This window comes from Rhinichthys klamathensis, unplaced genomic scaffold (assembly GCF_029890125.1).
Source record: "Rhinichthys klamathensis goyatoka isolate OS25496 unplaced genomic scaffold, OSU_Roscu_1.1 h1tg000630l_1, whole genome shotgun sequence".
Lineage (NCBI taxonomy): Eukaryota > Metazoa > Chordata > Actinopteri > Cypriniformes > Leuciscidae > Rhinichthys > Rhinichthys klamathensis.
This window is the reverse complement of record NW_026607077.1, coordinates 667,837-695,688: the sequence shown is the minus strand read 5'-3', so window position 1 is coordinate 695,688 and position 27,852 is coordinate 667,837. Positions and strand designations below refer to the sequence as shown.

General features: G+C 55.5%; 1 protein-coding gene across 2 annotated transcripts in view; it reads left to right on the top strand.

Moving 5' to 3' along the window:
* Nucleotides 1-27,852, top strand: part of LOC130076147 (zinc finger C3H1 domain-containing protein-like) — a 63,672-nt gene that overhangs the window by 17,675 nt on the left and 18,145 nt on the right. For both annotated transcript variants that reach the window (XM_056241121.1, XM_056241120.1), the window contains exons 13-22: nucleotides 650-787; nucleotides 946-1,120; nucleotides 22,278-22,388; nucleotides 22,833-23,357; nucleotides 24,087-24,196; nucleotides 24,599-24,730; nucleotides 24,871-24,992; nucleotides 25,066-25,167; nucleotides 25,247-25,369; nucleotides 26,861-27,035. In XM_056241121.1, the coding sequence (XP_056097096.1) occupies nucleotides 650-787; nucleotides 946-1,120; nucleotides 22,278-22,388; nucleotides 22,833-23,357; nucleotides 24,087-24,196; nucleotides 24,599-24,730; nucleotides 24,871-24,992; nucleotides 25,066-25,167; nucleotides 25,247-25,369; nucleotides 26,861-27,035 (1,713 nt within the window). The remainder of the gene's footprint in view (nucleotides 1-649; nucleotides 788-945; nucleotides 1,121-22,277; nucleotides 22,389-22,832; nucleotides 23,358-24,086; nucleotides 24,197-24,598; nucleotides 24,731-24,870; nucleotides 24,993-25,065; nucleotides 25,168-25,246; nucleotides 25,370-26,860; nucleotides 27,036-27,852) is intronic.

Genomic DNA, 27,852 nt, shown 5'->3' with positions numbered 1-27,852 from the left:
TGCGAACCTCTAGACCTGTACACTTGCACACCTGTACACCTGCACACCTGTACACATGCACACCTGTACACATGCACACCTGCGAATCTCTACACCTGTACACCTGCGAACCTGCACACCTGCGAACCTCTACACCTGTACACTTGCACACCTGTACACCTGCACACCTGTACACATGCACACCTGTACACATGCACACCTGCGAATCTCTACACCTGTACACCTGCGAACCTGCACACCTGCGAACCTCTACACCTGTACACATGCACACCTGTACACCTGCGAACCTGCACACCTGCGAATCTCTACACCTGCGAACCTCTACACCTGTACACATGCACACCTGTACACCTGCGAACCTGCACACCTGCGAACCTGTACACCTGCGAACCTGTACACCTGCACACCTGCGAACCTCTACACCTGTACACCTGCGAACCTCTACACCTGTACACCTGCGAACCTGCACACCTGCGAACCTCTACACCTGTACACATGCACACCTGTACACATGCACACCTGCGAACCTCTACACATGCACACCTGTACACCTCACATGACATATGTCAAAGTAAAACTGCTTCTGGAACTATAACTGATGTTATGAGAGTGATATGTGCACTTTAACCCCTTGTTTGATTTTCCTCAGTCTGGAAAAGCAGAGATCGGGCCGGCTAGAGCTCGGGGTCGTCCCGTACACGCACACACACTCTCCTGTGGGATCAGACTCAGAGCTGGAGCTCATGGGCAGAGTGGCCGACCTGCAGGAGAAGTTCAGTCAGCACAGGTGAGCACACACACACACACACACACACTTGTGCTGATGTGTGTCCCTCAGAGCGCAGCTGTGTAAAGACGAGGCTCTGCTGAAGCAGCTCCAGCACTCACACACACACAGACACACACACGCGCACTCACACTCGTGCTGATGTGTGTGTTCCTCAGGGCGCAGCTGTGTAAAGACGAGGCGCTGCTGAAGCAGCTCCAGCTACAGGAGCTGAAGAAGAGAGAGTGTGTGCGCGCGGCCGAGGGGAAAGTGTCGCGGCTGAAGGAGCAGCTGCTAGCGTCAGAGAAGATCGCGAGCGCTAACAAGGTGTTGCTGAAGAAGCTGCAGGAGCAGGTGAGTGTGTGTGTGTGTGTGTGTGGTTCAGTGTAGCCTGAGGCGTAACGTCAGGTGTGTGTCCCGCAGGTGCGGAGAGTTCAGTGTAGCCTGAGGCGTAACGTCAGGTGTGTGTCCCACAGGTGCAGAGAGTTCAGTGTAGCCTGTGGTGTAACGTCAGGTGTGTGTCCCACAGGTGTAGAGAGTTCAGTGTAGCCTGAGGCGTAACGTCAGGTGTGTGTCCCACAGGTGCAGAGAGTTCAGTGTAGCCTGAGGCGTAACGTCAGGTGTGTGTCCCACAGGTGCAGAGAGTTCAGTGTAGCCTGAGGCGTAACGTCAGGTGTGTGTCCCGCAGGTGCGGAGAGTTCAGTGTAGCCTGAGGAGTAACGTCAGGTGTGTGTCCCGCAGGTGCAGAGAGTTCAGTGTAGCCTGAGGCGTAACGTCAGGTGTGTGTCCCACAGGTGCGGAGAGTTCAGTGTAGCCTGAGGCGTAATGTCAGGTGTGTGTCCCGCAGGTGCGGAGAGTTCAGTGTAGCCTGAGGCGTAACGTCAGGTGTGTGTCCCGCAGGTGCAGAGAGTTCAGTGTAGCCTGAGGCGTAACGTCAGGTGTGTGTCCCGCAGGTGCGGAGAGTTCAGTGTAGCCTGAGGAGTAACGTCAGGTGTGTGTCCCACAGGTGCAGAGAGTTCAGTGTAGCCTGAGGCGTAACGTCAGGTGTGTGTCCCGCAGGTGTAGAGAGTTCAGTGTAGCCTGAGGCGTAACGTCAGGTGTGTGTCCCGCAGGTGTAGAGAGTTCAGTGTAGCCTGAGGCGTAACGTCAGGTGTGTGTCCCACAGGTGCAGAGAGTTCAGTGTAGCCTGAGGAGTAACGTCAGGTGTGTGTCCCACAGGTGCAGAGAGTTCAGTGTAGCCTGAGGCGTAACGTCAGGTGTGTGTCCCGCAGGTGTAGAGAGTTCAGTGTAGCCTGAGGCGTAACGTCAGGTGTGTGTCCCACAGGTGCAGAGAGTTCAGTGTAGCCTGAGGCGTAACGTCAGGTGTGTGTCCCGCAGGTGTAGAGAGTTCAGTGTAGCCTGAGGCGTAATGTCAGGTGTGTGTCCCGCAGGTGTGGAGAGTTCAGTGTAGCCTGAGGCGTAACGTCAGGTGTGTGTCCCGCAGGTGCAGAGAGTTCAGTGTAGCCTGAGGCGTAATGTCAGGTGTGTGTCCCGCAGGTGTGGAGAGTTCAGTGTAGCCTGTGGAGTAACGTCAGGTGTGTGTCCCACAGGTGCAGAGAGTTCAGTGTAGCCTGAGGCGTAACGTCAGGTGTGTGTCCCGCAGGTGTAGAGAGTTCAGTGTAGCCTGAGGCGTAATGTCAGGTGTGTGTCCCGCAGGTGTGGAGAGTTCAGTGTAGCCTGTGGAGTAACGTCAGGTGTGTGTCCCGCAGGTGCAGAGAGTTCAGTGTAGCCTGAGGCGTAACGTCAGGTGTGTGTCCCGCAGGTGCAGAGAGTTCAGTGTAGCCTGAGGCGTAACGTCAGGTGTGTGTCCCACAGGTGCAGAGAGTTCAGTGTAGCCTGAGGCGTAACGTCAGGTGTGTGTCCCACAGGTGCAGAGAGTTCAGTGTAGCCTGAGGAGTAACGTCAGGTGTGTGTCCCGCAGGTGTAGAGAGTTCAGTGTAGCCTGAGGCGTAACGTCAGGTGTGTGTCCCACAGGTGCAGAGAGTTCAGTGTAGCCTGAGGCGTAACGTCAGGTGTGTGTCCCACAGGTGCAGAGAGTTCAGTGTAGCCTGTGGAGTAACGTCAGGTGTGTGTCCCGCAGGTGCAGAGAGTTCAGTGTAGCCTGAGGAGTAACGTCAGGTGTGTGTCCCACAGGTGCAGAGAGTTCAGTGTAGCCTGAGGCGTAACGTCAGGTGTGTGTCCCGCAGGTGTAGAGAGTTCAGTGTAGCCTGAGGCGTAACGTCAGGTGTGTGTCCCGCAGGTGTGGAGAGTTCAGTGTAGCCTGAGGCGTAACGTCAGGTGTGTGTCCCACAGGTGCGGAGAGTTCAGTGTAGCCTGAGGCGTAACGTCAGGTGTGTGTCCCGCAGGTGCAGAGAGTTCAGTGTAGCCTGAGGCGTAACGTCAGGTGTGTGTCCCACAGGTGCAGAGAGTTCAGTGTAGCCTGAGGAGTAACGTCAGGTGTGTGTCCCGCAGGTGTAGAGAGTTCAGTGTAGCCTGAGGCGTAACGTCAGGTGTGTGTCCCACAGGTGCAGAGAGTTCAGTGTAGCCTGAGGCGTAACGTCAGGTGTGTGTCCCGCAGGTGTGGAGAGTTCAGTGTAGCCTGAGGAGTAACGTCAGGTGTGTGTCCCACAGGTGCGGAGAGTTCAGTGTAGCCTGAGGCGTAACGTCAGGTGTGTGTCCCACAGGTGTGGAGAGTTCAGTGTAGCCTGAGGAGTAACGTCAGGTGTGTGTCCCGCAGGTGTGGAGAGTTCAGTGTAGCCTGAGGAGTAACGTCAGGTGTGTGTCCCACAGGTGCGGAGAGTTCAGTGTAGCCTGAGGCGTAACGTCAGGTGTGTGTCCCGCAGGTGTGGAGAGTTCAGTGTAGCCTGAGGAGTAACGTCAGGTGTGTGTCCCACAGGTGCGGAGAGTTCAGTGTAGCCTGAGGCGTAACGTCAGGTGTGTGTCCCACAGGTGCGGAGAGTTCAGTGTAGCCTGAGGCGTAACGTCAGGTGTGTGTCCCACAGGTGCAGAGAGTTCAGTGTAGCCTGAGGAGTAACGTCAGGTGTGTGTCCCACAGGTGCGGAGAGTTCAGTGTAGCCTGAGGCGTAACGTCAGGTGTGTGTCCCACAGGTGCGGAGAGTTCAGTGTAGCCTGAGGCGTAACGTCAGGTGTGTGTCCCACAGGTGCAGAGAGTTCAGTGTAGCCTGAGGCGTAACGTCAGGTGTGTGTCCCGCAGGTGCGGAGAGTTCAGTGTAGCCTGAGGCGTAACGTCAGGTGTGTGTCCCACAGGTGTGGAGAGTTCAGTTTAGCCTGAGGCGTAACGTCAGGTGTGTGTCCCACAGGTGCGGAGAGTTCAGTGTAGCCTGAGGCGTAACGTCAGGTGTGTGTCCCACAGGTGCAGAGAGTTCAGTGTAGCCTGAGGAGTAACGTCAGGTGTGTGTCCCGCAGGTGCAGAGAGTTCAGTGTAGCCTGAGGCGTAACGTCAGGTGTGTGTCCCACAGGTGCAGAGAGTTCAGTGTAGCCTGAGGCGTAACGTCAGGTGTGTGTCCCGCAGGTGCAGAGAGTTCAGTGTAGCCTGAGGCGTAACGTCAGGTGTGTGTCCCGCAGGTGCAGAGAGTTCAGTGTAGCCTGAGGCGTAACGTCAGGTGTGTGTCCCGCAGGTGCAGAGAGTTCAGTGTAGCCTGAGGCGTAACGTCAGGTGTGTGTCCCGCAGGTGTAGAGAGTTCAGTGTAGCCTGAGGCGTAACGTCAGGTGTGTGTCCCACAGGTGCAGAGAGTTCAGTGTAGCCTGAGGCGTAACGTCAGGTGTGTGTCCCGCAGGTGCAGAGAGTTCAGTGTAGCCTGAGGCGTAACGTCAGGTGTGTGTCCCGCAGGTGCAGAGAGTTCAGTGTAGCCTGAGGCGTAACGTCAGGTGTGTGTCCCACAGGTGCAGAGAGTTCAGTGTAGCCTGAGGCGTAACGTCAGGTGTGTGTCCCGCAGGTGTAGAGAGTTCAGTGTAGCCTGAGGCGTAACGTCAGGTGTGTGTCCCGCAGGTGCAGAGAGTTCAGTGTAGCCTGTGGCGTAACGTCAGGTGTGTGTCCCGCAGGTGCAGAGAGTTCAGTGTAGCCTGAGGCGTAACGTCAGGTGTGTGTCCCACAGGTGTGGAGAGTTCAGTGTAGCCTGAGGCGTAACGTCAGGTGTGTGTCCCACAGGTGCAGAGAGTTCAGTGTAGCCTGAGGCGTAACGTCAGGTGTGTGTCCCGCAGGTGCAGAGAGTTCAGTGTAGCCTGAGGCGTAACGTCAGGTGTGTGTCCCGCAGGTGCAGAGAGTTCAGTGTAGCCTGAGGCGTAACGTCAGGTGTGTGTCCCACAGGTGTGGAGAGTTCAGTTTAGCCTGAGGCGTAACGTCAGGTGTGTGTCCCACAGGTGTGGAGAGTTCAGTTTAGCCTGAGGCGTAACGTCAGGTGTGTGTCCCGCAGGTGCGGAGAGTTCAGTGTAGCCTGAGGCGTAACGTCAGGTGTGTGTCCCGCAGGTGCAGAGAGTTCAGTGTAGCCTGAGGAGTAACGTCAGGTGTGTGTCCCACAGGTGCAGAGAGTTCAGTGTAGCCTGAGGCGTAACGTCAGGTGTGTGTCCCACAGGTGTGGAGAGTTCAGTGTAGCCTGAGGCGTAACGTCAGGTGTGTGTCCCGCAGGTGCAGAGAGTTCAGTGTAGCCTGAGGCGTAACGTCAGGTGTGTGTCCCACAGGTGCAGAGAGTTCAGTGTAGCCTGAGGCGTAACGTCAGGTGTGTGTCCCGCAGGTGCAGAGAGTTCAGTGTAGCCTGAGGAGTAACGTCAGGTGTGTGTCCCACAGGTGCAGAGAGTTCAGTGTAGCCTGAGGCGTAACGTCAGGTGTGTGTCCCACAGGTGTGGAGAGTTCAGTGTAGCCTGAGGCGTAACGTCAGGTGTGTGTCCCGCAGGTGCAGAGAGTTCAGTGTAGCCTGAGGCGTAACGTCAGGTGTGTGTCCCACAGGTGCGGAGAGTTCAGTGTAGCCTGAGGCGTAACGTCAGGTGTGTGTCCCACAGGTGTGGAGAGTTCAGTGTAGCCTGAGGCGTAACGTCAGGTGTGTGTCCCGCAGGTGCAGAGAGTTCAGTGTAGCCTGAGGCGTAACGTCAGGTGTGTGTCCCGCAGGTGCAGAGAGTTCAGTGTAGCCTGAGGCGTAACGTCAGGTGTGTGTCCCACAGGTGCAGAGAGTTCAGTGTAGCCTGAGGCGTAACGTCAGGTGTGTGTCCCACAGGTGCGGAGAGTTCAGTGTAGCCTGAGGCGTAACGTCAGGTGTGTGTCCCGCAGGTGCAGAGAGTTCAGTGTAGCCTGAGGCGTAACGTCAGGTGTGTGTCCCGCAGGTGCGGAGAGTTCAGTGTAGCCTGAGGCGTAACGTCAGGTGTGTGTCCCGCAGGTGCAGAGAGTTCAGTGTAGCCTGAGGCGTAACGTCAGGTGTGTGTCCCACAGGTGCAGAGAGTTCAGTGTAGCCTGAGGCGTAACGTCAGGTGTGTGTCCCACAGGTGCGGAGAGTTCAGTGTAGCCTGAGGCGTAACGTCAGGTGTGTGTCCCACAGGTGTGGAGAGTTCAGTGTAGCCTGAGGCGTAACGTCAGGTGTGTGTCCCGCAGGTGCAGAGAGTTCAGTGTAGCCTGAGGCGTAACGTCAGGTGTGTGTCCCACAGGTGCGGAGAGTTCAGTGTAGCCTGAGGCGTAACGTCAGGTGTGTGTCCCACAGGTGCGGAGAGTTCAGTGTAGCCTGAGGCGTAACGTCAGGTGTGTGTCCCACAGGTGCAGAGAGTTCAGTGTAGCCTGAGGAGTAACGTCAGGTGTGTGTCCCGCAGGTGCGGAGAGTTCAGTGTAGCCTGAGGAGTAACGTCAGGTGTGTGTCCCACAGGTGTGGAGAGTTCAGTGTAGCCTGTGGAGTAACGTCAGGTGTGTGTCCCACAGGTGCGGAGAGTTCAGTGTAGCCTGAGGCGTAACGTCAGGTGTGTGTCCCACAGGTGCGGAGAGTTCAGTGTAGCCTGAGGCGTAACGTCAGGTGTGTGTCCCACAGGTGCGGAGAGTTCAGTGTAGCCTGAGGCGTAACGTCAGGTGTGTGTCCCACAGGTGTGGAGAGTTCAGTGTAGCCTGAGGCGTAACGTCAGGTGTGTGTCCCACAGGTGTGGAGAGTTCAGTGTAGCCTGTGGAGTAACGTCAGGTGTGTGTCCCACAGGTGCAGAGAGTTCAGTGTAGCCTGAGGCGTAACGTCAGGTGTGTGTCCCGCAGGTGCAGAGAGTTCAGTGTAGCCTGAGGCGTAACGTCAGGTGTGTGTCCCGCAGGTGCAGAGAGTTCAGTGTAGCCTGAGGCGTAACGTCAGGTGTGTGTCCCGCAGGTGCAGAGAGTTCAGTGTAGCCTGAGGCGTAACGTCAGGTGTGTGTCCCACAGGTGTGGAGAGTTCAGTGTAGCCTGAGGCGTAACGTCAGGTGTGTGTCCCACAGGTGTGGAGAGTTCAGTGTAGCCTGAGGCGTAACGTCAGGTGTGTGTCCCGCAGGTGTAGAGAGTTCAGTGTAGCCTGAGGCGTAACGTCAGGTGTGTGTCCCGCAGGTGCAGAGAGTTCAGTGTAGCCTGAGGCGTAACGTCAGGTGTGTGTCCCACAGGTGCAGAGAGTTCAGTGTAGCCTGAGGCGTAACGTCAGGTGTGTGTCCCGCAGGTGTAGAGAGTTCAGTGTAGCCTGAGGCGTAACGTCAGGTGTGTGTCCCGCAGGTGCAGAGAGTTCAGTGTAGCCTGAGGCGTAACGTCAGGTGTGTGTCCCACAGGTGCGGAGAGTTCAGTGTAGCCTGAGGCGTAACGTCAGGTGTGTGTCCCACAGGTGTAGAGAGTTCAGTGTAGCCTGAGGAGTAACGTCAGGTGTGTGTCCCACAGGTGTAGAGAGTTCAGTGTAGCCTGAGGAGTAACGTCAGGTGTGTGTCCCACAGGTGCGGAGAGTTCAGTGTAGCCTGAGGCGTAACGTCAGGTGTGTGTCCCACAGGTGTAGAGAGTTCAGTGTAGCCTGAGGCGTAACGTCAGGTGTGTGTCCCACAGGTGCGGAGAGTTCAGTGTAGCCTGAGGAGTAACGTCAGGTGTGTGTCCCACAGGTGCGGAGAGTTCAGTGTAGCCTGAGGCGTAACGTCAGGTGTGTGTCCCACAGGTGCAGAGAGTTCAGTGTAGCCTGAGGCGTAACGTCAGGTGTGTGTCCCACAGGTGCAGAGAGTTCAGTGTAGCCTGAGGCGTAACGTCAGGTGTGTGTCCCACAGGTGCAGAGAGTTCAGTGTAGCCTGAGGCGTAACGTCAGGTGTGTGTCCCGCAGGTGCAGAGAGTTCAGTGTAGCCTGAGGCGTAATGTCAGGTGTGTGTCCCACAGGTGTAGAGAGTTCAGTGTAGCCTGAGGAGTAACGTCAGGTGTGTGTCCCACAGGTGTAGAGAGTTCAGTGTAGCCTGAGGCGTAACGTCAGGTGTGTGTCCCGCAGGTGCAGAGAGTTCAGTGTAGCCTGAGGCGTAACGTCAGGTGTGTGTCCCACAGGTGCAGAGAGTTCAGTGTAGCCTGAGGCGTAACGTCAGGTGTGTGTCCCGCAGGTGCAGAGAGTTCAGTGTAGCCTGAGGCGTAACGTCAGGTGTGTGTCCCACAGGTGTAGAGAGTTCAGTGTAGCCTGAGGCGTAACGTCAGGTGTGTGTCCCGCAGGTGCAGAGAGTTCAGTGTAGCCTGAGGCGTAACGTCAGGTGTGTGTCCCACAGGTGCAGAGAGTTCAGTGTAGCCTGTGGCGTAATGTCAGGTGTGTGTCCCACAGGTGTAGAGAGTTCAGTGTAGCCTGAGGAGTAACGTCAGGTGTGTGTCCCGCAGGTGCAGAGAGTTCAGTGTAGCCTGAGGCGTAACGTCAGGTGTGTGTCCCACAGGTGTGGAGAGTTCAGTGTAGCCTGTGGCGTAATGTCAGGTGTGTGTCCCACAGGTGTAGAGAGTTCAGTGTAGCCTGAGGAGTAACGTCAGGTGTGTGTCCCACAGGTGTAGAGAGTTCAGTGTAGCCTGAGGCGTAACGTCAGGTGTGTGTCCCGCAGGTGCAGAGAGTTCAGTGTAGCCTGAGGCGTAACGTCAGGTGTGTGTCCCACAGGTGCAGAGAGTTCAGTGTAGCCTGAGGCGTAACGTCAGGTGTGTGTCCCACAGGTGTAGAGAGTTCAGTGTAGCCTGTGGAGTAACGTCAGGTGTGTGTCCCACAGGTGCGGAGAGTTCAGTGTAGCCTGAGGCGTAACGTCAGGTGTGTGTCCCGCAGGTGCAGAGAGTTCAGTGTAGCCTGAGGCGTAACGTCAGGTGTGTGTCCCGCAGGTGCAGAGAGTTCAGTGTAGCCTGAGGCGTAACGTCAGGTGTGTGTCCCACAGGTGCAGAGAGTTCAGTGTAGCCTGAGGAGTAACGTCAGGTGTGTGTCCCGCAGGTGCAGAGAGTTCAGTGTAGCCTGTGGAGTAACGTCAGGTGTGTGTCCCACAGGTGCAGAGAGTTCAGTGTAGCCTGAGGCGTAACGTCAGGTGTGTGTCCCACAGGTGCGGAGAGTTCAGTGTAGCCTGAGGCGTAACGTCAGGTGTGTGTCCCGCAGGTGCAGAGAGTTCAGTGTAGCCTGAGGCGTAACGTCAGGTGTGTGTCCCACAGGTGCAGAGAGTTCAGTGTAGCCTGAGGCGTAACGTCAGGTGTGTGTCCCGCAGGTGCAGAGAGTTCAGTGTAGCCTGTGGAGTAACGTCAGGTGTGTGTCCCGCAGGTGCAGAGAGTTCAGTGTAGCCTGTGGAGTAACGTCAGGTGTGTGTCCGACAGGTGCAGAGAGTTCAGTGTAGCCTGTGGAGTAACGTCAGGTGTGTGTCCCGCAGGTGCAGAGAGTTCAGTGTAGCCTGAGGAGTAACGTCAGGTGTGTGTCCCGCAGGTGCAGAGAGTTCAGTGTAGCCTGAGGCGTAACGTCAGGTGTGTGTCCCACAGGTGCGGAGAGTTCAGTGTAGCCTGAGGCGTAACGTCAGGTGTGTGTCCCGCAGGTGCAGAGAGTTCAGTGTAGCCTGAGGCGTAACGTCAGGTGTGTGTCCCACAGGTGCAGAGAGTTCAGTGTAGCCTGAGGCGTAACGTCAGGTGTGTGTCCCACAGGTGCAGAGAGTTCAGTGTAGCCTGAGGAGTAACGTCAGGTGTGTGTCCCGCAGGTGCAGAGAGTTCAGTGTAGCCTGAGGCGTAACGTCAGGTGTGTGTCCCACAGGTGCAGAGAGTTCAGTGTAGCCTGAGGAGTAACGTCAGGTGTGTGTCCCGCAGGTGCAGAGAGTTCAGTGTAGCCTGTGGAGTAACGTCAGGTGTGTGTCCCGCAGGTGCAGAGAGTTCAGTGTAGCCTGTGGAGTAACGTCAGGTGTGTGTCCGACAGGTGCAGAGAGTTCAGTGTAGCCTGAGGAGTAACGTCAGGTGTGTGTCCCGCAGGTGCAGAGAGTTCAGTGTAGCCTGAGGCGTAACGTCAGGTGTGTCCCGCAGGTGCGGAGAGTTCAGTGTAGCCTGAGGCGTAACGTCAGGTGTGTCCCGCAGGTGCGGAGAGTTCAGTGTAGCCTGAGGCGTAACGTCAGGTGTGTGTCCCACAGGTGTGGAGAGTTCAGTGTAGCCTGAGGCGTAACGTCAGGTGTGTGTCCGACAGGTGCAGAGAGTTCAGTGTAGCCTGAGGCGTAACGTCAGGTGTGTGTCCCGCAGGTGCGGAGAGTTCAGTGTAGCCTGAGGAGTAACGTCAGGTGTGTGTCCCGCAGGTGCAGAGAGTTCAGTGTAGCCTGAGGCGTAACGTCAGGTGTGTGTCCCGCAGGTGCGGAGAGTTCAGTGTAGCCTGAGGAGTAACGTCAGGTGTGTGTCCCGCAGGTGCAGAGAGTTCAGTGTAGCCTGAGGAGTAACGTCAGGTGTGTGTCCCGCAGGTGCGGAGAGTTCAGTGTAGCCTGAGGCGTAACGTCAGGTGTGTGTCCCGCAGGTGTAGAGAGTTCAGTGTAGCCTGAGGAGTAACGTCAGGTGTGTGTCCCGCAGGTGCAGAGAGTTCAGTGTAGCCTGAGGAGTAACGTCAGGTGTGTGTCCCGCAGGTGTAGAGAGTTCAGTGTAGCCTGAGGCGTAACGTCAGGTGTGTGTCCCGCAGGTGCAGAGAGTTCAGTGTAGCCTGAGGAGTAACGTCAGGTGTGTGTCCCGCAGGTGTGGAGAGTTCAGTGTAGCCTGAGGCGTAACGTCAGGTGTGTGTCCCGCAGGTGCGGAGAGTTCAGTGTAGCCTGAGGCGTAACGTCAGGTGTGTGTCCCGCAGGTGCAGAGAGTTCAGTGTAGCCTGAGGCGTAACGTCAGGTGTGTGTCCCGCAGGTGCGGAGAGTTCAGTGTAGCCTGAGGAGTAACGTCAGGTGTGTGTCCCACAGGTGTAGAGAGTTCAGTGTAGCCTGAGGCGTAACGTCAGGTGTGTGTCCCGCAGGTGCGGAGAGTTCAGTGTAGCCTGAGGAGTAACGTCAGGTGTGTGTCCCGCAGGTGCAGAGAGTTCAGTGTAGCCTGAGGCGTAACGTCAGGTGTGTGTCCCGCAGGTGCGGAGAGTTCAGTGTAGCCTGAGGAGTAACGTCAGGTGTGTGTCCCACAGGTGCAGAGAGTTCAGTGTAGCCTGAGGAGTAACGTCAGGTGTGTGTCCCACAGGTGCAGAGAGTTCAGTGTAGCCTGAGGCGTAACGTCAGGTGTGTGTCCCACAGGTGTGGAGAGTTCAGTGTAGCCTGAGGAGTAACGTCAGGTGTGTGTCCCGCAGGTGCAGAGAGTTCAGTGTAGCCTGAGGCGTAACGTCAGGTGTGTCCCGCAGGTGCGGAGAGTTCAGTGTAGCCTGAGGCGTAACGTCAGGTGTGTGTCCCACAGGTGTGGAGAGTTCAGTGTAGCCTGAGGCGTAACGTCAGGTGTGTGTCCGACAGGTGCAGAGAGTTCAGTGTAGCCTGAGGCGTAACGTCAGGTGTGTGTCCCACAGGTGCAGAGAGTTCAGTGTAGCCTGAGGCGTAACGTCAGGTGTGTGTCCCACAGGTGTGGAGAGTTCAGTGTAGCCTGAGGCGTAACGTCAGGTGTGTGTCCCGCAGGTGCAGAGAGTTCAGTGTAGCCTGTGGAGTAACGTCAGGTGTGTGTCCCACAGGTGCAGAGAGTTCAGTGTAGCCTGAGGCGTAACGTCAGGTGTGTGTCCCACAGGTGTGGAGAGTTCAGTGTAGCCTGAGGCGTAACGTCAGGTGTGTGTCCCGCAGGTGCAGAGAGTTCAGTGTAGCCTGAGGCGTAACGTCAGGTGTGTGTCCCACAGGTGTGGAGAGTTCAGTGTAGCCTGAGGCGTAACGTCAGGTGTTTGTCCCACAGGTGTGGAGAGTTCAGTGTAGCCTGAGGCGTAACGTCAGGTGTGTGTCCCACAGGTGTGGAGAGTTCAGTGTAGCCTGAGGCGTAACGTCAGGTGTGTGTCCCACAGGTGCGGAGAGTTCAGTGTAGCCTGAGGCGTAACGTCAGGTGTGTGTCCCACAGGTGCAGAGAGTTCAGTGTAGCCTGAGGCGTAACGTCAGGTGTGTGTCCCACAGGTGCGGAGAGTTCAGTGTAGCCTGTGGCGTAACGTCAGGTGTGTGTCCCGCAGGTGCAGAGAGTTCAGTGTAGCCTGAGGCGTAACGTCAGGTGTGTGTCCCACAGGTGTGGAGAGTTCAGTGTAGCCTGAGGCGTAACGTCAGGTGTGTGTCCCGCAGGTGCAGAGAGTTCAGTGTAGCCTGAGGCGTAACGTCAGGTGTGTGTCCCACAGGTGTGGAGAGTTCAGTGTAGCCTGAGGCGTAACGTCAGGTGTGTGTCCCACAGGTGTGGAGAGTTCAGTGTAGCCTGAGGAGTAACGTCAGGTGTGTGTCCCGCAGGTGTAGAGAGTTCAGTGTAGCCTGAGGCGTAACGTCAGGTGTGTGTCCCACAGGTGTGGAGAGTTCAGTGTAGCCTGAGGCGTAACGTCAGGTGTGTGTCCCGCAGGTGCGGAGAGTTCAGTGTAGCCTGAGGAGTAACGTCAGGTGTGTGTCCCGCAGGTGCGGAGAGTTCAGTGTAGCCTGAGGAGTAACGTCAGGTGTGTGTCCCACAGGTGCGGAGAGTTCAGTGTAGCCTGAGGCGTAACGTCAGGTGTGTGTCCCACAGGTGCAGAGAGTTCAGTGTAGCCTGAGGAGTAACGTCAGGTGTGTGTCCCGCAGGTGCGGAGAGTTCAGTGTAGCCTGAGGAGTAACGTCAGGTGTGTGTCCCGCAGGTGCGGAGAGTTCAGTGTAGCCTGAGGAGTAACGTCAGGTGTGTGTCCCGCAGGTGCAGAGAGTTCAGTGTAGCCTGAGGCGTAACGTCAGGTGTGTGTCCCACAGGTGCAGAGAGTTCAGTGTAGCCTGAGGCGTAACGTCAGGTGTGTGTCCCGCAGGTGCAGAGAGTTCAGTGTAGCCTGAGGAGTAACGTCAGGTGTGTGTCCCGCAGGTGCGGAGAGTTCAGTGTAGCCTGAGGCGTAACGTCAGGTGTGTGTCCCGCAGGTGCAGAGAGTTCAGTGTAGCCTGAGGCGTAACGTCAGGTGTGTGTCCCGCAGGTGCAGAGAGTTCAGTGTAGCCTGAGGCGTAACGTCAGGTGTGTGTCCCGCAGGTGCGGAGAGTTCAGTGTAGCCTGAGGCGTAACGTCAGGTGTGTGTCCCGCAGGTGCGGAGAGTTCAGTGTAGCCTGAGGCGTAACGTCAGGTGTGTGTCCCGCAGGTGCAGAGAGTTCAGTGTAGCCTGAGGCGTAACGTCAGGTGTGTGTCCCGCAGGTGCAGAGAGTTCAGTGTAGCCTGAGGCGTAACGTCAGGTGTGTGTCCCGCAGGTGCGGAGAGTTCAGTGTAGCCTGAGGAGTAACGTCAGGTGTGTGTCCCGCAGGTGCAGAGAGTTCAGTGTAGCCTGAGGAGTAACGTCAGGTGTGTGTCCCGCAGGTGCGGAGAGTTCAGTGTAGCCTGAGGAGTAACGTCAGGTGTGTGTCCCGCAGGTGCGGAGAGTTCAGTGTAGCCTGAGGAGTAACGTCAGGTGTGTGTCCCGCAGGTGCAGAGAGTTCAGTGTAGCCTGAGGCGTAACGTCAGGTGTGTGTCCCACAGGTGCAGAGAGTTCAGTGTAGCCTGAGGCGTAACGTCAGGTGTGTGTCCCGCAGGTGCGGAGAGTTCAGTGTAGCCTGAGGCGTAACGTCAGGTGTGTGTCCCGCAGGTGTGGAGAGTTCAGTGTAGCCTGAGGCGTAACGTCAGGTGTGTGTCCCGCAGGTGCGGAGAGTTCAGTTTAGCCTGTGGCGTAACGTCAGGTGTGTGTCCCGCAGGTGCAGAGAGTTCAGTGTAGCCTGAGGAGTAACGTCAGGTGTGTGTCCCACAGGTGCGGAGAGTTCAGTGTAGCCTGAGGCGTAACGTCAGGTGTGTGTCCCACAGGTGCAGAGAGTTCAGTGTAGCCTGAGGAGTAACGTCAGGTGTGTGTCCCGCAGGTGCAGAGAGTTCAGTGTAGCCTGAGGCGTAACGTCAGGTGTGTGTCCCGCAGGTGCGGAGAGTTCAGTGTAGCCTGAGGCGTAACGTCAGGTGTGTGTCCCGCAGGTGCGGAGAGTTCAGTGTAGCCTGTGGCGTAACGTCAGGTGTGTGTCCCGCAGGTGCAGAGAGTTCAGTGTAGCCTGAGGAGTAACGTCAGGTGTGTGTCCCACAGGTGCGGAGAGTTCAGTGTAGCCTGAGGCGTAACGTCAGGTGTGTGTCCCACAGGTGCGGAGAGTTCAGTGTAGCCTGAGGCGTAACGTCAGGTGTGTGTCCCACAGGTGCGGAGAGTTCAGTGTAGCCTGAGGCGTAACGTCAGGTGTGTGTCCCGCAGGTGCAGAGAGTTCAGTGTAGCCTGAGGAGTAACGTCAGGTGTGTGTCCCGCAGGTGCGGAGAGTTCAGTGTAGCCTGAGGCGTAACGTCAGGTGTGTGTCCCACAGGTGTGGAGAGTTCAGTGTAGCCTGAGGCGTAACGTCAGGTGTGTGTCCCACAGGTGCAGAGAGTTCAGTGTAGCCTGAGGCGTAACGTCAGGTGTGTGTCCCACAGGTGCAGAGAGTTCAGTGTAGCCTGAGGCGTAACGTCAGGTGTGTGTCCCGCAGGTGCAGAGAGTTCAGTGTAGCCTGAGGCGTAACGTCAGGTGTGTGTCCCACAGGTGCAGAGAGTTCAGTGTAGCCTGAGGAGTAACGTCAGGTGTGTGTCCCACAGGTGCAGAGAGTTCAGTGTAGCCTGAGGCGTAACGTCAGGTGTGTGTCCCACAGGTGCAGAGAGTTCAGTGTAGCCTGAGGCGTAACGTCAGGTGTGTGTCCCGCAGGTGTAGAGAGTTCAGTGTAGCCTGAGGCGTAACGTCAGGTGTGTGTCCCGCAGGTGCAGAGAGTTCAGTGTAGCCTGAGGCGTAACGTCAGGTGTGTGTCCCACAGGTGCAGAGAGTTCAGTGTAGCCTGAGGCGTAACGTCAGGTGTGTGTCCCACAGGTGCAGAGAGTTCAGTGTAGCCTGAGGCGTAACGTCAGGTGTGTGTCCCACAGGTGCAGAGAGTTCAGTGTAGCCTGAGGCGTAACGTCAGGTGTGTGTCCCGCAGGTGCAGAGAGTTCAGTGTAGCCTGAGGCGTAACGTCAGGTGTGTGTCCCACAGGTGCAGAGAGTTCAGTGTAGCCTGAGGAGTAACGTCAGGTGTGTGTCCCACAGGTGCAGAGAGTTCAGTGTAGCCTGAGGCGTAACGTCAGGTGTGTGTCCCACAGGTGCAGAGAGTTCAGTGTAGCCTGAGGCGTAACGTCAGGTGTGTGTCCCGCAGGTGCGGAGAGTTCAGTGTAGCCTGAGGCGTAACGTCAGGTGTGTGTCCCGCAGGTGCAGAGAGTTCAGTGTAGCCTGAGGAGTAACGTCAGGTGTGTGTCCCACAGGTGCAGAGAGTTCAGTGTAGCCTGAGGCGTAACGTCAGGTGTGTGTCCCGCAGGTGCGGAGAGTTCAGTGTAGCCTGAGGCGTAACGTCAGGTGTGTGTCCCACAGGTGCAGAGAGTTCAGTGTAGCCTGAGGAGTAACGTCAGGTGTGTGTCCCACAGGTGCAGAGAGTTCAGTGTAGCCTGAGGCGTAACGTCAGGTGTGTGTCCCACAGGTGCAGAGAGTTCAGTGTAGCCTGAGGAGTAACGTCAGGTGTGTGTCCCACAGGTGCAGAGAGTTCAGTGTAGCCTGAGGCGTAACGTCAGGTGTGTGTCCCACAGGTGCAGAGAGTTCAGTGTAGCCTGAGGAGTAACGTCAGGTGTGTGTCCCACAGGTGCAGAGAGTTCAGTGTAGCCTGAGGCGTAACGTCAGGTGTGTGTCCCACAGGTGCAGAGAGTTCAGTGTAGCCTGAGGCGTAACGTCAGGTGTGTGTCCCACAGGTGCGGAGAGTTCAGTGTAGCCTGAGGCGTAACGTCAGGTGTGTGTCCCACAGGTGCAGAGAGTTCAGTGTAGCCTGTGGAGTAACGTCAGGTGTGTGTCCCACAGGTGCAGAGAGTTCAGTGTAGCCTGAGGCGTAACGTCAGGTGTGTGTCCCACAGGTGCAGAGAGTTCAGTGTAGCCTGAGGCGTAACGTCAGGTGTGTGTCCCACAGGTGCAGAGAGTTCAGTGTAGCCTGAGGCGTAACGTCAGGTGTGTGTCCCGCAGGTGCAGAGAGTTCAGTGTAGCCTGAGGCGTAACGTCAGGTGTGTGTCCCACAGGTGCAGAGAGTTCAGTGTAGCCTGAGGCGTAACGTCAGGTGTGTGTCCCGCAGGTGCAGAGAGTTCAGTGTAGCCTGAGGCGTAACGTCAGGTGTGTGTCCCGCAGGTGCAGAGAGTTCAGTGTAGCCTGAGGCGTAACGTCAGGTGTGTGTCCCACAGGTGCGGAGAGTTCAGTGTAGCCTGAGGCGTAACGTCAGGTGTGTGTCCCACAGGTGCGGAGAGTTCAGTGTAGCCTGAGGCGTAACGTCAGGTGTGTGTCCCGCAGGTGCAGAGAGTTCAGTGTAGCCTGAGGCGTAACGTCAGGTGTGTGTCCCACAGGTGCAGAGAGTTCAGTGTAGCCTGAGGCGTAACGTCAGGTGTGTGTCCCGCAGGTGCAGAGAGTTCAGTGTAGCCTGAGGCGTAACGTCAGGTGTGTGTCCCGCAGGTGCAGAGAGTTCAGTGTAGCCTGAGGCGTAACGTCAGGTGTGTGTCCCACAGGTGCGGAGAGTTCAGTGTAGCCTGAGGCGTAACGTCAGGTGTGTGTCCCGCAGGTGCAGAGAGTTCAGTGTAGCCTGAGGCGTAACGTCAGGTGTGTGTCCCACAGGTGCAGAGAGTTCAGTGTAGCCTGAGGCGTAACGTCAGGTGTGTGTCCCGCAGGTGCAGAGAGTTCAGTGTAGCCTGAGGAGTAACGTCAGGTGTGTGTCCCGCAGGTGCAGAGAGTTCAGTGTAGCCTGAGGCGTAACGTCAGGTGTGTGTCCCACAGGTGCGGAGAGTTCAGTGTAGCCTGAGGAGTAACGTCAGGTGTGTGTCCCACAGGTGCGGAGAGTTCAGTGTAGCCTGAGGCGTAACGTCAGGTGTGTGTCCCGCAGGTGCAGAGAGTTCAGTGTAGCCTGAGGCGTAACGTCAGGTGTGTGTCCCACAGGTGCAGAGAGTTCAGTGTAGCCTGAGGAGTAACGTCAGGTGTGTGTCCCACAGGTGTGGAGAGTTCAGTGTAGCCTGAGGCGTAACGTCAGGTGTGTGTCCCACAGGTGCGGAGAGTTCAGTGTAGCCTGAGGCGTAACGTCAGGTGTGTGTCCCACAGGTGCAGAGAGTTCAGTGTAGCCTGAGGCGTAACGTCAGGTGTGTGTCCCACAGGTGCAGAGAGTTCAGTGTAGCCTGAGGAGTAACGTCAGGTGTGTGTCCCACAGGTGTGGAGTGTTCAGTGTAGCCTGAGGCGTAACGTCAGGTGTGTGTCCCGCAGGTGCAGAGAGTTCAGTGTAGCCTGAGGAGTAACGTCAGGTGTGTGTCCCACAGGTGTGGAGAGTTCAGTGTAGCCTGAGGCGTAACGTCAGGTGTGTGTCCCACAGGTGCAGAGAGTTCAGTGTAGCCTGAGGAGTAACGTCAGGTGTGTGTCCCGCAGGTGCAGAGAGTTCAGTGTAGCCTGAGGAGTAACGTCAGGTGTGTGTCCCACAGGTGTGGAGAGTTCAGTGTAGCCTGAGGCGTAACGTCAGGTGTGTGTCCCACAGGTGTGGAGAGTTCAGTGTAGCCTGAGGAGTAACGTCAGGTGTGTGTCCCACAGGTGCGGAGAGTTCAGTGTAGCCTGAGGCGTAACGTCAGGTGTGTGTCCCACAGGTGTGGAGAGTTCAGTGTAGCCTGAGGCGTAACGTCAGGTGTGTGTCCCACAGGTGCAGAGAGTTCAGTGTAGCCTGAGGCGTAACGTCAGGTGTGTGTCCCGCAGGTGCAGAGAGTTCAGTGTAGCCTGAGGCGTAACGTCAGGTGTGTGTCCCACAGGTGCAGAGAGTTCAGTGTAGCCTGAGGAGTAACGTCAGGTGTGTGTCCCGCAGGTGCAGAGAGTTCAGTGTAGCCTGAGGAGTAACGTCAGGTGTGTGTCCCGCAGGTGCAGAGAGTTCAGTGTAGCCTGAGGCGTAACGTCAGGTGTGTGTCCCACAGGTGCAGAGAGTTCAGTGTAGCCTGAGGAGTAACGTCAGGTGTGTGTCCCACAGGTGCAGAGAGTTCAGTGTAGCCTGAGGCGTAACGTCAGGTGTGTGTCCCACAGGTGCAGAGAGTTCAGTGTAGCCTGTGGAGTAACGTCAGGTGTGTGTCCCACAGGTGCAGAGAGTTCAGTGTAGCCTGAGGCGTAACGTCAGGTGTGTGTCCCGCAGGTGCGGAGAGTTCAGTGTAGCCTGAGGAGTAACGTCAGGTGTGTGTCCCGCAGGTGCAGAGAGTTCAGTGTAGCCTGAGGCGTAACGTCAGGTGTGTGTCCCACAGGTGTGGAGAGTTCAGTGTAGCCTGAGGAGTAACGTCAGGTGTGTGTCCCGCAGGTGCGGAGAGTTCAGTGTAGCCTGAGGCGTAACGTCAGGTGTGTGTCCCGCAGGTGCGGAGAGTTCAGTGTAGCCTGAGGAGTAACGTCAGGTGTGTGTCCCACAGGTGTGGAGAGTTCAGTGTAGCCTGAGGCGTAACGTCAGGTGTGTGTCCCGCAGGTGCGGAGAGTTCAGTGTAGCCTGAGGAGTAACGTCAGGTGTGTGTCCCACAGGTGCAGAGAGTTCAGTGTAGCCTGAGGCGTAACGTCAGGTGTGTGTCCCGCAGGTGCAGAGAGTTCAGTGTAGCCTGAGGAGTAACGTCAGGTGTGTGTCCCGCAGGTGCGGAGAGTTCAGTGTAGCCTGAGGAGTAACGTCAGGTGTGTGTCCCACAGGTGTGGAGAGTTCAGTGTAGCCTGAGGCGTAACGTCAGGTGTGTGTCCCGCAGGTGCGGAGAGTTCAGTGTAGCCTGAGGAGTAACGTCAGGTGTGTGTCCCGCAGGTGCAGAGAGTTCAGTGTAGCCTGAGGCGTAACGTCAGGTGTGTGTCCCGCAGGTGCAGAGAGTTCAGTGTAGCCTGAGGCGTAACGTCAGGTGTGTGTCCCGCAGGTGCAGAGAGTTCAGTGTAGCCTGAGGAGTAACGTCAGGTGTGTGTCCCACAGGTGTGGAGAGTTCAGTGTAGCCTGAGGCGTAACGTCAGGTGTGTGTCCCGCAGGTGCGGAGAGTTCAGTGTAGCCTGAGGAGTAACGTCAGGTGTGTGTCCCGCAGGTGCAGAGAGTTCAGTGTAGCCTGAGGCGTAACGTCAGGTGTGTGTCCCGCAGGTGCAGAGAGTTCAGTGTAGCCTGAGGCGTAACGTCAGGTGTGTGTCCCGCAGGTGCAGAGAGTTCAGTGTAGCCTGAGGAGTAACGTCAGGTGTGTGTCCCGCAGGTGCGGAGAGTTCAGTGTAGCCTGAGGAGTAACGTCAGGTGTGTGTCCCGCAGGTGCAGAGAGTTCAGTGTAGCCTGAGGAGTAACGTCAGGTGTGTGTCCCGCAGGTGCAGAGAGTTCAGTGTAGCCTGAGGAGTAACGTCAGGTGTGTGTCCCACAGGTGTAGAGAGTTCAGTGTAGCCTGAGGCGTAACGTCAGGTGTGTGTCCCACAGGTGTGGAGAGTTCAGTGTAGCCTGAGGAGTAACGTCAGGTGTGTGTCCCACAAGTGCGGAGAGTTCAGTGTAGCCTGAGGCGTAACGTCAGGTGTGTGTCCCACAGGTGCAGAGAGTTCAGTGTAGCCTGAGGAGTAACGTCAGGTGTGTGTCCCACAGGTGTGGAGAGTTCAGTGTAGCCTGAGGCGTAACGTCAGGTGTGTGTCCCACAGGTGCAGAGAGTTCAGTGTAGCCTGAGGAGTAACGTCAGGTGTGTGTCCCGCAGGTGCAGAGAGTTCAGTGTAGCCTGAGGCGTAACGTCAGGTGTGTGTCCCGCAGGTGCAGAGAGTTCAGTGTAGCCTGAGGCGTAACGTCAGGTGTGTGTCCCACAGGTGCAGAGAGTTCAGTGTAGCCTGAGGAGTAACGTCAGGTGTGTGTCCCGCAGGTGCAGAGAGTTCAGTGTAGCCTGAGGAGTAACGTCAGGTGTGTGTCCCGCAGGTGCAGAGAGTTCAGTGTAGCCTGAGGCGTAACGTCAGGTGTGTGTCCCACAGGTGCAGAGAGTTCAGTGTAGCCTGAGGCGTAACGTCAGGTGTGTGTCCCGCAGGTGCGGAGAGTTCAGTGTAGCCTGAGGAGTAACGTCAGGTGTGTGTCCCGCAGGTGCAGAGAGTTCAGTGTAGCCTGAGGCGTAACGTCAGGTGTGTGTCCCGCAGGTGTAGAGAGTTCAGTGTAGCCTGAGGCGTAACGTCAGGTGTGTGTCCCGCAGGTGCAGAGAGTTCAGTGTAGCCTGAGGCGTAACGTCAGGTGTGTGTCCCACAGGTGCGGAGAGTTCAGTGTAGCCTGAGGCGTAACGTCAGGTGTGTGTCCCGCAGGTGCGGAGAGTTCAGTGTAGCCTGAGGAGTAACGTCAGGTGTGTGTCCCGCAGGTGCAGAGAGTTCAGTGTAGCCTGAGGAGTAACGTCAGGTGTGTGTCCCGCAGGTGCAGAGAGTTCAGTGTAGCCTGAGGCGTAACGTCAGGTGTGTGTCCCGCAGGTGCGGAGAGTTCAGTGTAGCCTGAGGAGTAACGTCAGGTGTGTGTCCCACAGGTGTGGAGAGTTCAGTGTAGCCTGAGGCGTAACGTCAGGTGTGTGTCCCACAGGTGCAGAGAGTTCAGTGTAGCCTGAGGAGTAACGTCAGGTGTGTGTCCCACAGGTGCAGAGAGTTCAGTGTAGCCTGAGGCGTAACGTCAGGTGTGTGTCCCGCAGGTGCGGAGAGTTCAGTGTAGCCTGAGGAGTAACGTCAGGTGTGTGTCCCGCAGGTGCAGAGAGTTCAGTGTAGCCTGAGGCGTAACGTCAGGTGTGTGTCCCGCAGGTGCGGAGAGTTCAGTGTAGCCTGAGGAGTAACGTCAGGTGTGTGTCCCACAGGTGTGGAGAGTTCAGTGTAGCCTGAGGCGTAACGTCAGGTGTGTGTCCCGCAGGTGCGGAGAGTTCAGTGTAGCCTGAGGAGTAACGTCAGGTGTGTGTCCCACAGGTGCAGAGAGTTCAGTGTAGCCTGAGGCGTAACGTCAGGTGTGTGTCCCGCAGGTGCAGAGAGTTCAGTGTAGCCTGAGGAGTAACGTCAGGTGTGTGTCCCGCAGGTGCGGAGAGTTCAGTGTAGCCTGAGGAGTAACGTCAGGTGTGTGTCCCGCAGGTGCGGAGAGTTCAGTGTAGCCTGAGGAGTAACGTCAGGTGTGTGTCCCACAGGTGTGGAGAGTTCAGTGTAGCCTGAGGCGTAACGTCAGGTGTGTGTCCCGCAGGTGCGGAGAGTTCAGTGTAGCCTGAGGAGTAACGTCAGGTGTGTGTCCCGCAGGTGCAGAGAGTTCAGTGTAGCCTGAGGCGTAACGTCAGGTGTGTGTCCCGCAGGTGCAGAGAGTTCAGTGTAGCCTGAGGCGTAACGTCAGGTGTGTGTCCCGCAGGTGCAGAGAGTTCAGTGTAGCCTGAGGAGTAACGTCAGGTGTGTGTCCCACAGGTGTGGAGAGTTCAGTGTAGCCTGAGGCGTAACGTCAGGTGTGTGTCCCGCAGGTGCGGAGAGTTCAGTGTAGCCTGAGGAGTAACGTCAGGTGTGTGTCCCGCAGGTGCAGAGAGTTCAGTGTAGCCTGAGGCGTAACGTCAGGTGTGTGTCCCGCAGGTGCAGAGAGTTCAGTGTAGCCTGAGGCGTAACGTCAGGTGTGTGTCCCGCAGGTGCAGAGAGTTCAGTGTAGCCTGAGGAGTAACGTCAGGTGTGTGTCCCACAGGTGTGGAGAGTTCAGTGTAGCCTGAGGCGTAACGTCAGGTGTGTGTCCCGCAGGTGCGGAGAGTTCAGTGTAGCCTGAGGAGTAACGTCAGGTGTGTGTCCCGCAGGTGCAGAGAGTTCAGTGTAGCCTGAGGCGTAACGTCAGGTGTGTGTCCCGCAGGTGCAGAGAGTTCAGTGTAGCCTGAGGCGTAACGTCAGGTGTGTGTCCCACAGGTGCAGAGAGTTCAGCACCGCGTGAGCTTGAGGAAGCAGCAGTCGCTGAAGCTGAAGAGAGATCTCGCTCAGGCCACGCTGACAAGCAGCTCCAGCGCCGCCAGCTACCCGGTAAACTGCACAACACTAATGACTGTGTTATTTTACATTTGATTACAGTTTCTGTACCTGAAAATCTTAAAACACTGTTTATTTCAATCGTATCTTTGTTCAGTTGTATCTATATGTTGCGATTGCTAAATTTGTATTTGTTCTTTTTTAATTACTGGGTGTTTGTCTTTAATGATGCTTGAAATTTATATTAGTTCAGCTAGTTGTTTTTCTGTAGTGTTTTTAAACCACAGGCAAACGCTCCTGTAAGTGTTCTTTAGCCTGATGATTTCTGTTCACGATATTCAGCTGCAATTAAATGTTTTGCAATAAGTTTTATTTTTAACCTTTTTGGATTCGAAATTAGGAATGGATAAGAATCGTTAAAATTGAAACTATACCCAGCCCTGCAGTGAATGAGTGTGTGTTGTGTGCCGGTGGCATGACTGTGTGTTGTGTTGCCAGCCGGTGAAGGTGCGACGCGTGGACCACTCGGACGTCCACTACGCCGAGCTCATCGCGCAGAAGCAGCGGCTGCAGCAGCTGGAGTCTGAATACGCCCTGAAGATCCAGAAGCTGAAGGAGGCGCAGGCGCTCCGGCAAGCTGAGCCGCGGGCCGCCCCCCCGCAGCCGCCCGGCGCGCTGTACCCGCTGCCCCAGCCCTCGCTGCACGACCTCACGCAGGACAAGCTAACCCTGTCCAGCGAGTGCGCGGAGGCGGAGGAGGACGAGCATATTCCCGCCGCGGCGGCGACGCCCACCGCCCGCCGCCGCTCCTTCAGGGAGTCCGGCTCCTTCACCAAACCCAAGCTGTGCCACCCGGAGACGCCCGCCGCCTCGCCCATGCCCGTCAAACCGGCTAAAGCGGAGCTGCTGCTGGGCCTGGACCTGGAGGACCTGCGCCAGAGGTACACGCTGAGCCCCGGCCTGCCCGAGCTCCTGCGGGAGGAGGCGCGCTCGCTCCGCGACACCGCACAGCCCCCTGGGAAGGTACAGTACAGCTAGCTTTAAAGGTGACACATTATGCCCCTTTTCACAAGGTGTAATATAAATCTATGGTGTACCCAGAATGTGTGTGTGAAATCTCAGCTCAAAAACCCAGATCATTTATTATAGCTCGTTAAATTTGCCCCTTTTTGGGTGTGAGCAAAAACACAGCGTTTTAGTGTTTGTCCCTTTAAATGCAAATGCTTTAGCTCCGCCTCCGTTCAGAAGAGGGCGGAGCTTCAGAGACTCCGGCAATAACAACACAGGCCAATCTCACTGATCCAGAGTCAGGAGTAACAGCAGCGAGTGCAGCCTTACGGAGAGACTCAGGGAGAGCTTCACTTTTACATGTTTCTGAATGTTAGCGGAGACATTTCTGTAGTTGTTGTGGAGTTACACTGATCATCTCCTCATCATGTTGAACTCTTCCACAAGTGTCCACAGTTCCTGAGGTGTTTATAAGACAGCGCTGACATGTTACATGTAAACGTGCAGATTAAGGGCCGGGAATATTATAATAAGATCCTCTTCATATGTCAGAAGGGGCGAAATCTGAGCGGCTTATTTTGTTACATGCTTGCAGAGAAAGGCTCACCAGAACAGAGTTACTGGGTTTCACTTTTCACATTTTCTGTGTCGGTAGAAGCACCGGGGACCTGATTATAGCACTTACAGATTTTTATGATATGTCTCCTTTAATAAACTCAAGTGTTTCCTTCTTGTCTCGTGCAGGTTGTGCAGGTGGACTTCGATCCCAGGGCCGCTCATCAGAGCCGAGTGGAGGCAAAGCCAGAGCCGTTCGGACCATATCACAGTCCTTTACTGGTCTTTAAATCATACAGGTTTGGCTCGCTTCAAGCTCAAAGTATGCTTCAGCTTTCCCGCGTACGCTAGTGTGTGTGACGCAGATGTGTTATCATCAGCATAGCCAACTCGCACGTGCTATCTTTATTCACTTATTAAGGTGTGGTCACATTAGCGAAATGTAGGCCAATTTTTGCAAACAAAAAAGATACATTTTTCACTGTCAGTTGCATAGCAATCCACGTGACTTGAGCATCCACACTGTTATCAGTGTTAATGGTGGGTCGACAAGAGGCTAATGTGCATTGAAAAAATCCAACAATTCCCTGTCCTGTTCAGCCTGTACACACACGGCTAGCGTTGGCAGCAGACTGAAGTATACGTCGCTCTCATTAGTGGTGTTCCCGCTGTCAGTCACATGATTCCTGTCACTGCTTCAGGTTCAGCCCGTATTACCGGACCAAAGAGAAGCTTTCCCTGCGCTCGCTCTCCTACAGCAACACCATCGAGCCCAAGAAGAGTTTCTGCCGCTTCCACCTCACCGGCACCTGCAACGACGACGACTGCGCCTGGTACGTGTGTGTGTGTGTATGTGTGTGTGTGTGTGTGTGTGTGTGTCTGAAGCTGTGTGTGTGTTGAGTGTGTGGCTGAAGCGATGTGTGTTGAGTGTGTGTTGTGCATGTCTGAAGCGGTGTGTGTGTGTGTGTTTCAGGCAGCACATGAAGAACTGCACGCTCAGCGAGGGCCAGCTCTTCCAGGACCTGCTCTCCTACTGCCTGCCTCTGATTGGCTGCTCGGACGCCAGCGCCACCAGTGACATCAGCAGCGCCACAGGTAACAGGTCACATGACCTCTGGGGGCGATCGGCTCAGCTGTAGATCATGAGTTCTGACTCTCCTGTTCACAGAGAAGTACATCAAGAAGCTGTTCGGGGCCAATAAGGACCGGATGGGCACGGACCAGAAGGCCGTTCTGCTCGTGAGCAAAGTCAACGAGCGGCTGAAGCACAGTGAGTGCTCGTGTTTGATGCAGTGTTTGTGTTTGATGGCTTTAGCTTGCGCCGAGACTGACCGGTGTGTGTTTGTCAGATCCTCCCTTCACCACGTACAAGTCCCAGAGGAAGTGGAGACCTGAGTCTCAGAGAGCGAAGAGGTCCAGTCAGGAGGATGAAGATCACACCAGCGTGGACGTCACCGTTCCTGTCCGACACGGTCAGAGTCCCACATGATCACATGACTGAGCTGTGAACGCATGATCACATGACTGAGCTGTGAACGCATGATCACATGACTGAGCTGTGAATGTATGATAACATGACTGCTGTGAACGTGTGATCACATGACTGAGCTGTGAACGTGTGATCACATGACTGAGCTGTGAACGCATGATCACATGACTGAGCTGTGAACGCATGATCACATGACTGAGCTGTGAACGTGTGATCACATGACTGAGCTGTGAACGCATGATCACATGACTGAGCTGTGAACGCGTGATCACATGACTGAGCTGTGAACGCATGATCACATGACTGAGCTGTGAACGTGTGATCACATGACTGAGCTGTGAACGCATGATCACATGACTGAGCTGTGAACGCGTGATCACATGACTGAGCTGTGAACGCATGATCACATGACTGAGCTGTGAACGTGTGATCACATGACTGAGCTGTGAACGCATGATCACATGACTGAGCTGTGAACGCGTGATCACATGACTGAGCTGTGAATGTATGATAACATGACTGCTGTGAACGTGTGATCACATGACTGAGCTGTGAACGTGTGATCACATGACTGAGCTGTGAACGCATGATCACATGACTGAGCTGTGAACGCATGATCACATGACTGAGCTGTGAACGTGTGATCACATGACTGAGCTGTGAACGCATGATCACATGACTGAGCTGTGAACGCGTGATCACATGACTGAGCTGTGAACGCATGATCACATGACTGAGCTGTGAACGTGTGATCACATGACTGAGCTGTGAACGCATGATCACATGACTGAGCTGTGAACGCGTGATCACATGACTGAGCTGTGAACGCATGATCACATGACTGAGCTGTGAACGCATGATCACATGACTGAGCTGTGAACGCATGATCACATGACTGAGCTGTGAACGTGTGATCACATGACTGAGCTGTGAACGCATGATCACATGACTGAGCTGTGAACGTGTGATCACATGACTGAGCTGTGAACGCATGATCACATGACTGAGCTGTGAACGCGTGATCACATGACTGAGCTGTGAACGCGTGATCACATGACTGAGCTGTGAACGCGTGATCACATGACTGAGCTGTGAACGCGTGATCACATGACTGAGCTGTGAACGCATGATCACATGACTGAGCTGTGAACGCATGATCACATGACTGAGCTGTGAACGCGTGATCACATGACTGAGCTGTGAACGCGTGATCACATGACTGAGCTGTGAACGCGTGATCACATGACTGAGCTGTGAACGCATGATCACATGACTGAGCTGTGAACGCATGATCACATGACTGAGCTGTGAACGCATGATCACATGACTGAGCTGTGAACGCGTGATCACATGACTGAGCTGTGAACGCATGATCACATGACTGAGCTGTGAACGCATGATCACATGACTGAGCTGTGAACGCGTGATCACATGACTGAGCTGAATGTGTGACGTGTGTGTTGCGCTCTGACAGATGGCGTGCAGGAGCGCTGGCCGTGGGCCGATGTGTGTGTGACGCAGGATGACAAGCGCTACTTCGCCAGCGAGACGGATGACATCAGTAACCTGGAGACCAGCGTGCTGGAGAGCCCCAACCACGTGCAGCTGTGGATCAAACTGGCCTTCAAATACCTCAGTCAGAAGGACACGTGAGTGCTGCGCCACACCACTGGGAACTACACTGCTCCTGTCATGCTTTCAGTACCTCATATTTAAAGGTGTGTGTTAGGGCTGTCAAAATGGCGGAAAAGCTAAATTCGAATTTCTTTCTTAAATATTAGCAAAATTTTAATTATATTCGAATTCTAAAGGCAATCCTTAATGTTAGAGGAGAAAGTGCTGTATTGTCTCCTGTGTCCACAAGAGGGCGACCCGAGCACAATAAGCAAATATAAACCAAATCAAGCATCGCATCTTTTATTGAAATTAAATGACATTCACGTTTTAGAGTGCATTAACTTGATCTGAGCGAGTGCTGAGTGCTTTCACTCACACACACACACATATGCCGAGCGCTTTCTGTTCACAGTGTTTCAGCTGATTAACACACACTTATACACACTCTCAATCACACACTCACACTCGGATCTGACAGATGTGCCGGTTTGGTCAAGTGTGTCTCTGCACTATTTTTGCCTCAGACTGAGAGGGTTTTCGTCAGCAGGAAGAGCCTTTTCCCGCCATTTTTCACATTAGCAAGGCGCTTTACTGGATAAGCTAACAGAAACACACCGCGTCAGTGACGTCATCATCATGTCTCGTGCGCCTTGACACACCAAAAATTTGGATGCACTTTTTTTTGCATTCGAATGTGCGTTTTTTTGTTGTTGTTTTTTTTTGACGAATATTCGAAATATTTATTTGTATTTGCCAGCCTTTAGTGTGTCTAGTATTGGTCTTTTCTGCCTGCTTTCTATTCGCACTGTTGATGGTTCACAGTAGGGTTTAGTTTATTCATTTTATTAT